The sequence below is a fragment of the Heteronotia binoei genome, chromosome 2 (genome assembly GCF_032191835.1).
Source record: "Heteronotia binoei isolate CCM8104 ecotype False Entrance Well chromosome 2, APGP_CSIRO_Hbin_v1, whole genome shotgun sequence".
In the NCBI taxonomy this organism is placed as follows: domain Eukaryota; kingdom Metazoa; phylum Chordata; class Lepidosauria; order Squamata; family Gekkonidae; genus Heteronotia; species Heteronotia binoei.
The window spans coordinates 143,094,901-143,107,578 of NC_083224.1; the positions used below are offsets into that span (position 1 = coordinate 143,094,901).

General features: G+C 39.4%; 1 protein-coding gene across 2 annotated transcripts in view; it reads left to right on the top strand.

The window, feature by feature from the left end:
* HS2ST1 (heparan sulfate 2-O-sulfotransferase 1) overlaps positions 1-11,573 on the top strand; it is a 146,988-nt gene extending 135,415 nt beyond the window's left edge. Inside the window, exons 4-7 of one of the 2 annotated variants that reach the window (XM_060232153.1) lie at positions 3,371-3,515; positions 7,188-7,285; positions 8,524-8,681; positions 10,313-11,573. In XM_060232153.1, the coding sequence (XP_060088136.1) occupies positions 3,371-3,515; positions 7,188-7,285; positions 8,524-8,681; positions 10,313-10,539 (628 nt within the window). In that variant the 3' untranslated portion in view covers positions 10,540-11,573. The remainder of the gene's footprint in view (positions 1-3,370; positions 3,516-7,187; positions 7,286-8,523; positions 8,682-10,312) is intronic. The other variant, XM_060232154.1, reaches the window with a different exon arrangement.
* The last annotated feature ends 1,105 nt before the right edge of the window (positions 11,574-12,678 follow it).

Here is a 12,678-nt window from a genome sequence, read left to right on the forward strand (position 1 = left end):
ATGAAGAAAGGCCAAAGAGGTTAGGGTTTTTTGGTTGGAGAAATGACAATTGAGGGGTAACATGACAGAGGTTTACAAAATTATGCATGGAATAGAGAAGGTAGGGAAAAGTACTTTTCCTTCCTTTCTCACAATACAAGAAATTATGGGCACACAATGAAATTAATGAGCAGTAGGCTTAGAACAGATGAAAGCACTTCTTCACCTGAAGAGTATTTAACACATGGAATTCAGTGCTGCAGGAAGTGGTGGCAGCTACAAGCATAGACAGCTTCAAGAGGGGATGAGATAAACATATGGAGCAGAGGTCCATCAGCAGCTGTTAGCTGCAAGGTGTCATGGATCACTATGTCTGGGGCAGTGATGCTCTGTATTCTTAGTGCTTGGGCAGAGGAGCAGCAGTAGGAGGGCTTCTGGAGTTCTGGCCCTGCTATTGGACCTCCTGATGGCACCTCGGTTTTGGCCACTGTTTGACACAGAGTGCTGGACTGTATGGGCCATTGGCCTGGTCCAACATGACTTCTCTTAGGTTCTTATGTGTTTTCTTTCCTTGTTTGATATTCATGATTACAGACATTATACTAGCTGAATAAACCTCCTCTATGTGTTATGATACTGAGACAATTAAGTTTATATGTGTATACAAACACACGCCATGCTGACTGGCTTAGTCTTTTAATCAGTTCAAAATAGTATCTGATTGCCAATATACCTTCCCAATGGTACTGAGCTTTTGGTTTTAGTTTTTCATCAAGCACTGATAGTAACCTCCTGCCTTTCCAGAGAAAACACCCAAGGACAGTCCTTCTGGAAACTTCATCTCCACCTTATGTGCTAACTTGTTCCCTTGCTTTGAAACACATGCCAGGAAGTCCAAAGTGATACAGTCCATTGTACTACCCCACTGTCCTGCATACATAATTTGGGGTCTATGTGTCCCTTTTTTCCTTAGCTAGTTTTCTGTTACTTCCAGATTAATCTAATTTAAGTAACAGCACCTTCCAGAGTGATTCTGGAATGGGGGATATAGCTATTCAGTTTTCTAGCAGTCTATTGAACTGCATTTAGGGCTTCAAGCATAGAGGGGGGAAGAAGTTCAGCTTGGTTTATTTGTCTGGATCTATATACATACAACATAATTTTGAGTGAAGATTATTAAAAGCCACAGCAGCCAGTGACATTTTTCCACATAGACATATCAAAATAGAAACAGCTGCCAAATTCATCACTGTATCTTTCTCTCTTTAAAAAAAGAAAGAAACCTGAATGTAAAATTATATTACTTCCTACAAACTCCAGGGTCCAAAAAACTATTAGAAAACTTCTTGTGCTTAATCCCTAATGAAATAATAACCTTGTGAACAACTAGGTAAGTGTGACTCTGTCCTATGCATTATTCATAGGATGAAGCTGAAAACATTTTGTAGGTACTGTAACTTTTCAGGCTAAAATAATCATTTTACCTCTAGAAAAGCAGCTAAGCAATTTCACAAATTTCATTCATATGTGTATGTTCCTCCAGGGCTGCATTATCCTTGTGTTTTCTGTTTGTTACCCTTTCACCTAAATGATTTATTTTCCCGCCGCAGCAGCTTGCTTTCTTATATTTGTGGTTTTCATTATTAAAATAATATATTGAGTGCTGCACTTGCTCTTGGCAAATAGACAAGAGTAACTTGTGGTATTACATTCTTGCAGTTGAGAAGTGTAAAATCTTCCAGCAAAGATTCATCCTCTTTAATAAACTCTAGCTTAATGCTTTTGATTCGCTCTGCACTCACATAAAATTACATTGAACTTTGATAGTTTTACCATAGTGTTAGGAAAAGATTCTCAACATTGGACCAAAGGGGATAAAGACCAAAACCTCACACATGCAGTTTTAGAAAATAATTTGTTGGTCTCTCATTCTTGGCTTCTAATTCATTTAAAACTTTACTACTGCACTTTACTTTGGTAGCTGTCATCTGTTATCTGAGGACAGTGTTTTTCTTTGATACAGTTTACAGTTCACTGTTTTTTTTTGACAGAGTGCTAAGGAGCTTTAACTTGAGTTCAGTATCCCCATTAAGGTTAAATGTGCAAAGAATGGATCTAAAGGTGAAGTTTGCTCTGCTGTGTTTGTGGGCTTTGAAGGTAACTATCCAGGCAACTCTATAATGGATAGAGAGCTGAAGAATATGTTTGGTGCTAGGCTGTTCCTAGCCGACTCTCACAGAGGCGCAGGAGATCAACATGCTGGCTTATGGAGGCACCATGGCCCATTCCACCTGTTTCCTCCATGTTAGTAATAGCTCTGCCTTATATGTTGCACAGAAGCCCATGGATACAACATCGGCCAGCTTTCATACTAGATTCAAACAAGATTCAAACTGTGTTTTGCTAAATAAGAGTATTTAGTATGAGAAACCAAAAGCTACATAGTAGTAATAAATGTGCAAAACTTGCTTACTGAAAAGCCATGCCTTTGGCATCATAACCCAGTTGGAGGTATAGATAAAAACAAGTCTTTTTCTCTCTTAGGGTTCTTCCACTTTTGGATGTGGATATACTTCTGTATGTTCCTTATGTCATACTCTTTAGGCATTTTATGTTTCTTCTTTGTTTAGTTAATCACAGTGAAGTATCACATGTTTGGCATCTGACAGCCACAAACAAATAAACAAAAAACACAAGTGCTGAGTTTAGACGAATATAATCTAGTCATGAAAAATGTTTTTGAACTGAGATAATGCTTTGCACCAAACTTAATAATAATTTGTGTTGTTGCAAGAGCGTAGAAAAGCGGTGGCAATTTCTGGGCAGTTCCATCATCCCATTACCTTTCTACCATCTGATCACTGTAGAAGAAGAAGAAGAAGAAGAAGAAGAAGAAGAAGAAGAAGAAGGTTTTGTATTTATATCACGCCCTATACTCTGAATCTCTGAAGGGCAGCTTCTATGAAAGCTATGGCTGACCCAAGGCCATCTCAGCAGGTGCAAGTGGAGGAGTGGGGAATCAAACCTGGTTCTCCCAGATAAGAGTCCATGCACTTAACCACTACACCAAACTGTACTCCCACTAGCTACACTATCTTTGTTGTTACAAAGGCTGCATCCGTTGGACACAGAAATGCTAATAGTAAATAGAATGAACATATGCATATTTAAAATTTATAAAGTAGAGCATATAAAAATGAGAATTGGTGACCTTCCGAAGGGGAGGGGGGGAGGTTTAGTCAAAACCGTTGAAATGAAAAATATAGTTTTGTGCATCTGACTGTTTATTCATGATGAATTTCCTATAGCAAAGTGGCCACAATTTTTTTAAACTGTATTCCTTTTGATATCGTGTTGGAAACTTCTCAAATACTTTATTTTTCTCTTCCAGATTTGGTATTAAAAAGAAACCAATATACATCAATGTTATAAGAGATCCTATAGAGCGACTGGTTTCTTACTACTACTTTCTGCGTTTTGGTGATGATTACAGGCCTGGACTCCGAAGACGAAAGCAAGGGGATAAAAAAGTAAAAGTACATCTTGCTATTTTCTTAATTGGTTAGACTTTCACCATCTAGTTAATAATTTATGTGAACACATGGATACTTTCAAAGGCCAGTCCTGGCCCAAGACATTGTAAATTGTGTAAAACGGGGGTGACCAATGGTAGCTCTCCAGATGTTTTTTGCCTACAACTCCCATCAGCCCCAGCCAGCATGGCCAATGGCTGGGGCTGATGGGAGTTGTAGGCAAAAACATCTGGAGAGCTACCGTTGGTCACCCCTGGTGTAAAAGATTAGATGGCAGTGGCTTAGTTCAGACATCATGTGAAACGATGGGCTGTGAAACCAGAGTTAAACTTTCAGATGACCACTCAGATCTTGGTTTGCCTTGATAAATGTCTTTGCTCTCAGGCCTGGGAGGGTGTCGCCATGGTCCAAGATAAGATTAAGCACTTTTGTCTTAAGGAATGCACTTCTCTCTTAGGGAATCATAGTGACTAACTGTGGTTAATAGTCCAACTTCAGATCCTGGCATCAGATCCTTCTTTTTGGAATGGAATTAACCCTAGTTAGTGGCGTGGCCTGCATTCAGACAATCATACTAACCATATTGCTTAAACCATAGATTCTTGTGAAGTCTGAATTAAGCCAATGAATTGTCCCACATTAGTCTAGGCAGTGAATAAACATTTTGTCTGATGTTGAACAGAGAGTTCCTGCCCAGTACATGGAACCATCATGTGCTGGTATTGCCCAAACTTTGTTGTTGGTGTTATTATTTTTGGCTGTTAAGTAACAGCTGACTCTGGGGTTTTCAAGGCAAGATAAGTTCAGAGGTGGCTTGCCATTGCCTGCCTCTGTGTTGCAACCCTGGACTCCCAAATACTAACCAGGGCTGACTCTGTTTAGCTTCCACGATCTAATGAGATCAGGCTATCTTAGGCTATCCTAGGCTACCCAGGTCAGGGCTGCTGTAAAGTAAAAATACATAAATCAACCATTACTGAGTGCAATAATATGACACTTTTCAAGGACAGCCATGAAAACATTTCTCATTTCAAGGTTTAAGTTAATGACTGGTTTTTCAGGTACCACCTTGCACCAGATTTAATAAGTATGCCTGTAAGTTTGAAGGCAGTTTGCCTATAGTTTGAAACTATGCATACAATTTTAGTGGTATAAATATACCCTACAACAGATGGTATAAAAGGGCTTCCTTTCCTATATATATATATATATAAAGGGGTTCCTTTCCTACCAAATGGGACTTTTCTATGGAAGATTCAGATTTTTGCCTTGCTCATGGCCTATATACAAGTGTGCTCTAGATTTAGTTATTAAAACAGTTATACCCCACCTTTCCTTGTGGTTCAGGTTCAATTGGAATAATAGTTTAAAACATTTCCAATTTATCAAAGATTTCAGGTTTTCACGGCTGGCAACATCATTAGGGTTTGTAGAGTCTTTCGGGATCAAGTGCTGTGTTCTACTGGAGAAAGTTTTCCTTTCAGACGTTTCGTTCTCAGCTGCGGAGAACATCCTCAGTGGCGTTGCAGCCAGAGCAGGCGCTCAGACCTTCTTGGCTGCTGTGCATTGAGTGGGGCCAGGGCTGCTGGAGAGCTGCTATTTCTAGGCTGGAGGGGGTGTGATGAAAGGGCAATTGGTTTGTGGATGTGCCCATTGTTTGGTGGGGCTTCTTGGAAGGGTAGTGATAAGGAAACTGGCTGTTGAATGCGACCATTGTTCTGTGTTAATTGCTGGGAGGGTTGGAAGGGGTTTGAAGATACGGAAGATGGTTGACTGTGCTGATTGTTCTGTGGAATTTGCTGGTTGTTCTGAGACTTTCTGCAATTTATAGTCTGTAGGGTGTTTTGCAGAGCTGGGTACCAAGATTGGTGGATGCAAATGCCTTCTTCCTTTCTGTTAAAATTGTGCTGGTGTTTGTAAATCTCAATAGCTTCTCTGTTCAGGCGGGTATGATAATGTGAGACCGTAGAAAGGACTTCAGTTCTTTCAAAGTGGATGACGTGGTCTCCTTCTTGAAGTGCATGTTCAGCTACAGCTGATTTTTCTGGCTGAAACAAGCGACAGTGTCTCTTGTGTTTGGTGAGATGGGTGTTGATACTGCAAATTCCACAGAACAATCAGCACAGTCAACAACCATCTTCTTTATCTTCAAACCCCTTCCAACCCTCCCAGCAATTAACACAGAACAATGGTCACATTCAACAGCCAGTTTCCTTATCCTTCCAGGAAGCCCCACCAAACAATGGGCACATCCAAAAACCAATTGCCCTTTCATCACACCCCCTCCAGCCTAGAAATAGCAGCTCTCCAGCAGCCCTGGCCCCACTCAATGCACAGCAGCCAAGAAGGTCTGAGCGCCTGCTCCGGCTGCAATGCCACTGAGGATGTTCTCCGCAGCTGAGAACGAAACGTCTGGAAGGAAAACTTTCTCCAGTAGAACACGGCACTTGATCCCGAAAGACTCTACAAACCCTAATTTCCAATTTAAACCAGAATAAAGTAACAACCTCCAGGCCTTGCAATAGAATACATAATGTGTGCAACATCCTTTCACAACCATCTGGAAGTTAGTGAAGAATTAAATCTTCCATCTTTGTACCAGCTTCTTCCTATGTTTGCTTATAGGAACTATGTGAAACTGGTATTATTTTGTTTCAGAGAGCTGTAGAACAGAAATAATCATTCAACTAAAGCAGGCAAGACTGTCCTTGTACAAGCGTTTTCCTCTAATTTAACTAGAACAAGCCATGGATCAGTTGTACATTGAATGCATAGTTACCCAACATAGTCAGTTCTAAATGAAACAGAAGCCAATTACATTAGTGGAACCCTCTATAGTTGCATTGTCTTCAGGGTAAATGCTGTGCTATGGGCATTCAACACTCATCTCCCCCTTTAAATAGATGTGTTCTGCTATAGACTTGTTGATCTTACAGTAGTTAATCAGAAGCCCTGCAGGCAGGAGCCCCATCTGGCCCCACCCACTTTCTATAAACACTTGGTGGGCACCAGGAAAGGTATTGGAGGGCACCATGAAGCCCCTGTGCACCATGTTGTAAAACTTCACATTGAGGTACATGTCATGATTACAAGTGTCATCTTTTCAGTTTTGGCTGTACCAATAATTTATCCAGCAAGTGGCTAGCTTTGTGTATGGGTCTTCACAGGAGCATTACTGTAGTGATTCAGTGTGGTAGAAACTTGTCTGACAGCTTTTATAGAGAGAGAATATAAGTAGCATTAAAATCATTACTGTTAATAATAGGAATCTAAATACTTGGTACATAGCCCATGACAGCTGGTTCTTTGATTCTGAGCTGCAGGTACCATGCCTCGAGGCAATCTTGTGAATATTCATGGTGCCCACAGACCTCTGTTCTTGGTTTGGCTCAGCATTTTGCATACTAGTAGCAGCAGCTTTATGAATACAAGCAGCAGACAAATATATTCTGCATGTGTGTGGCCTTCATGTGGCACTGCCTTGGTGTATGGTACTAGCAAGTGGAAGCCTATGGAAGCTGATTGAAATTGTTACTGCTATATGTAGAGACAGTTGTGGGAATAAGCTATTGTGAAGCAATGTAAAGGTTAGTTTGGGAACATAGCCACATTTTAGGTCTTTGATATGTAAGATGGAAATTTATAGCTCACTCTACAGTTTTGTCTTTGTTCCAGACCTTTGATGAATGTGTAGCAGCTGGAGGCACAGATTGTGCCCCTGAGAAACTCTGGCTTCAAATTCCATTCTTCTGTGGCCACAGTTCTGAGTGCTGGTAAGAAGATGAAGTTGGCTTAAATTGCTGATTAAATGCATTATCATATGAACTGTATTTAGCTAAACAGAATGTGTAGCAAAGGTACAGATTTTGGAGAAGAACAGAACACTAGGTGAGCTGTATAAGCATGTTAATTAACAAGTGTGTGAGGTTATCTTCCATACAAAAATGTTTGGTAACAATATGAAACAGTAAGAGAGCCTTGCATCTTGCAGAGTTCTATCAACAGTTACCAGACTAAGCAGTATACTTTTTAAAAACTAAAACACCGATAACCAGATATCCTGATTAAAAGCTCCAAACGTGTGAGATTTTCCTGTTCAAATTGCTAGCATTTTAATAAAGGAAAACAAAAATGGTTCATTTCGCACTTACACTTCTGCCAATTATAAATATAAACAATGACTGACATTTGTATCTGTCACCATAGAACAATTTCCTTTTCAGAGTTCAGGAAATTGAAGTTTAGAAGTTGATTTGTCATATATAGCTGAGCCTTCTTACTTGGCTAACTCATCAAAAGAAGAAAATATCTCATAACAGCAAGTGATTGTGGGGGAAATTTTATCAAGATAATTCTGTCCTCAGCATGTCAGCTCCAAAGGCCACTTCATGCATGTCAGTTCTGCTTCAATGTATTTCTTATTCGGAAAGAGATGTATGAACAAACTATACACTTAGTTCAGCAATTTATTCATTCCAGTGCATAAGCAAGCGTTTGTGAAGTATGGGGTATAATATGATTACTTAACCACTCCATTCCAGCAACCTGGATACCTTTCTTGTTTATTTTCAAAGTAACCATGCTAAAAATGTATGTATTCTGTTGTCTGCCCAATGGGTGCAGAGCTGAAACAAGTGCCTTTCAGTGCTTTTTTTAAAAAAACACACACATCAGAAGTGACATTTAGGGACACTTTTTGCTTTTTACAGCAAAAGCTTTCCACACTGCATACTTGCACTGCTTGCAGGCATTAATGTTATCAAGAAGTTAGCTGGAAATCAGCCGTAAATCTTTTGACATCCAACCTAAGCAATGAAGAGAGTAAAAAGCAGGGAGCAAAGAAAAAAGTGAAGGAAATTAAAAATGTGTGTGGCTGAAACTTTGTTTTCTTGCCTTGTAAAGATAACAGCTAAGCCATTCTTTTAGCTTGGTGTGAGAATATCTAAATGAAGGGGACCAAAATTCTTGGCAAACATCAAAACCTTCCTGTAATTACTTTTTATCGTTTTAGGAATGCAGGAAGCAGATGGGCTTTGGAACAAGCCAAATACAACTTGATTAATGAATATTTCCTAGTGGGAGTTACTGAAGAGCTTGAAGACTTTATTATGTTGCTGGAGGCAGCTTTGCCCCGTTTCTTCAGGGGTGCAACAGAATTATATCGCACAGGTATTTAAATGGCTGTAGACCACAGCCTCTTACTCACTGTATCTTTGACATGACATATTAAGGGATGAATGAGCAGCTTCCTCGGACTGTGGTCCAGTTATTTGATGCAGTGCTAGTGGCCACTGCCGGCTTCCTTTTTGGGGGGTACACACATGCATTACATGCACATGCATTACATGTGTGTGTTCCTTTGCTGAGTACAGGAATGCTCTTGTCCACCAGCCTCACATCACCTTGAAGATGAGTGAAACATACAGCTGTGTCTCTGTTGGGCTCCAACCTACTTTACTACTGAATAGGTGCTGGCCACACAGTAGTGAGAGAATAGTGGTGTTAGGGAGAGTTGAACAGTAGGCTAATCTTTATTCCAGTCTAACCCCAAACCCTTTGCAAAAGTTCCCTTTTTTGTATTCTAAATTGATTTCTTGCAGCAAATTTGAATTATCAGTGGGTAGGTGCTCCCTTCACAGGATTTCCTGGCCATCCTGTCTTAAGGTCACCATTGCGCATTGACTTGATAGAGATGTGTGTCGTATGCAACTTTGAAAGGCAGGCTTGTTTGCTGCAAGTGCCTGGGGGTGTGCTATGCATTTCTTTATGCTCTGTGCTCTCATATATTACATCTTCCTGCAAGATGCTAGTTGGTGAATCCCATACCATCCAGTGTCAGGGGTTGAGCTTTTCCTTCACAACAGTCGATACATGAATATGACTTTATCCATAGTAGGGCCACCCATGTATTCAAGGAAAAACCTGCTCCCTCGAGCACCCCAGCGACCACTGAGAATCAAACTTGTGTCAGTCTGCCTAGGGCCAGCTGCTTCAGTCTGCCTTCATACCTCTGAAGGCCCCTAGTACAGCAACTTTGCTGAAGCTAAGCAGGCATGGATCTAGTCAGTTCATGTGTGAGAAGTGTTGGATATCAAAATACATTGCCTTGAGTTCCATGATGTAAGTTAGCTGAGATAGAAATGTAGTAAATTTTCCTATTCAGAATTGTGTTTCTTGATTACAATACAGGTGACAGAATGTTAGGAGGTGGCTGGCTTTGATATTTACAGAAGATGTATATTGTAGTACATATTGTACAGTAAATGTGTTTACATTGTAAGTATATATCCTGTGATTAATGGCATATGTCTGTAGTGGCCAAGATGACTAAAGAAGATAAAACTCCTAGCTTGCTGGGTATTCTGTGAAACAAATTGCCTGCCCAATTATGATGTAGCCTGTGTCTTATTAACTTTATTATCAATAGTACTGGATTTCCAAATAGGCATTAATCACGATTGAAGCGGATATCTTAAATGGATGTGATGTGAGGAAATATGGCTCCCTTATGCAAACACTTCCTCTTTATGCTTTTAATAATTAAGCCCTTTAAACAGTGAAAGGAATGTGCACTGAGAGACTCTACTAATGCAAAGGCATTCATGCTTAATGTCAGAGCTTCCAGTCTTTCATTCCCAGAGGCTTAATAAATCTTGGCCCAAGTTCTGTCATTTTATGTATCCATTTAGCAGCCCACTGACTAGAGAATACACAAAAATCTTCTGGTCTGTGGCATGCACTTCAGGGAGTACTCAGACTATAAGTCAGAGTGAATTTATGATTTGATGTTTTTCTTTTAGGAAAGAAGTCCCATCTTAGAAAGACAACGGAGAAGAAACTTCCCACAAAAGAAACCATTGCAAAGCTCCAGCAGTCTGAAATGTGGAAAATGGAGAATGAGTTCTATGACTTTGCACTGGAGCAATTTCAGTTCATCAGAGCACATGCAGTTCGAGAAAAAGATGGAGAATTGTATATTCTGACACAAAACTTTTTCTATGAAAAGATCTACCCTAAATCGAACTAAGAGCAATGAATACTGTTAGATTAGGGGACTAAACCTTTGGCCATGTACTTGTTGTTTTCAGCCCCAATGTCTAGATTGTTGAAACACCAACCCAAGCACATTAGTCTTGAGCTCAGTAGACTTGTTCAAAGAAGATGGCTACCAACTAGGTATCTTGGCAATCCAAAAGTATAAGCTTCGGTGCCCCTGTGTTTTCAGAGGAAGTTATACTACCCCACACCTGAAGAAGCATACAGATTCATTTACAGAAACTAACCATATATCTATTATAGCTGAAACTATAACAATGAAAGGATTCCTTTTAATGCTCTTCTTGATTCTAGGACAGTTTATTTTACTTAACTTCCTGGGAAGAGGAAGAAGCTTGTCCCCTAGCTTCAACATGGAGATTTCAGTTGTATACACTTATGAATAATGTTAATAACTGGCTGACATCTGTGCTTCGTTCTTGTGAATCCATATCATGTGACATTCTTTGGAATGTTCAATCATGTCTTGCAGAGAGAGGCTACAGTTGAATGTGCTCATATATATAGATATGGGCTTTTATTTTAAGAAGCTAGGACTGGTCATCAGCGTGTTTGAAAATTTGAATTCCATAGTGAAATTGTCAAAAGGGCAAAATTATAGGCAGTATTTCTTTGCCACCCTCTGTACTTCCAGCTAATGTTGGGAAAACTCTCTAAAGCTGGCTTTTGCCTGCACATTAATATAAAACTAATAGTGAATTCTGTATAATTGTTTCATGGATTCTTTGTACTTTAAAAAGAACTACTGGTGAATCCATATTATGACTCAACTAGTGAGCTGTGGTATGGTTAGGATTTTCCTACTTAGATACTTTTACCTGTAGAATATTTTTACTAAGGTGCTTTATAATGTGTTTTAAAGCATTGCATTTGCAAAAGGAGTAAAATGCTGTAAATAATGCATATTTTATGTATTTGGACCAAAAGGTTACAACTAATAGTTTAAACTGTTTTTGCACCAATTTTGTTGTGTGTGAAGTAAAAGCATCCCATCTGCTGTTCAAATTCCAGTTTTGAATTGACTCTTGGGCATCACTGAAACACACTACAATGACTTCGACAACTTTAAATACAGAGTGGGTCTGCCCAGGAGCCCTCTTTCCAGAAAACTACTTAATCTGCATCCTTTTATCATGCTTAAAAGAGGAAAAGGAAAACGGAAGCATGTGGCCTGGCCAAGAGAGATACAAAGAAATTGACATCTACATCTTCTTACAGCTGCCTTGCATTACTTTAGTAAACTTGCATTTGCCATTATTAGCACCTTATAGTACTTATTGACATGAAATCATTTGGTTAGTACCAGAACATTAAAGTTTTATGAAAGTTCTAGAAACTCGCAGTTCTAAACATTCTCTAGTTTCACATGGTTTACCAGCATTTTTAAAAAACTGAGTATTAAATTTTTCAGTAAGATTCAGTCTATGAACATCACATTCTATAGGTTGGGAGTTTAATGTAAATATGTTGATAGAGGAATACTTTACCAAAATTGTGTATCTGCTAAAGAGATTGACTGTCGCCTATATGCTGAATGTTTGATGCCAAAAACATAATCTTATTTTAAAAGGGTAATGGGACTGTTAGGCAAACTTTTAATTTACTGTATTCTTTAATTTGCTTTAATCTTGGCTTTTTCTTTTTTAAAAAAGCACCGCCTTCCCCCTTTTTCATTTGGAGTAATTTTTTTGCATTTTCTTCCTTTTATTGCATTACTGTAAGTCAGAGTGTTTGTAGCCATGTTGGTCCAACTGAGTGATACACAGAGACATGAAATGAATGTTAAACTGACAGGCTACTTAAAATCTAGCAGGCTTATGAACCAGTGTGTTCAACCTCAGGTGTTGATGCTCAGAGCACAACTGAAATCTTGATGGTCAGGACTGATGGATCTGTTGATTCCATTCCTATAAGTAGGGAAGAATTTGAGGTACTCACAGCCTCAGATATGTGGGGCAGTGTTGCGCAGAGTCAGCTAGCACCAATTCCACACTCTCAGGCTGGAAACTGAAAGTGTGAATGTGAAATGATTCTCTGAGCTTTGGCCATCCAGTTTGGACCTATGGTACTTATTGCTCAATGGGGATTGATAACTTCTGGCAAAATGTTC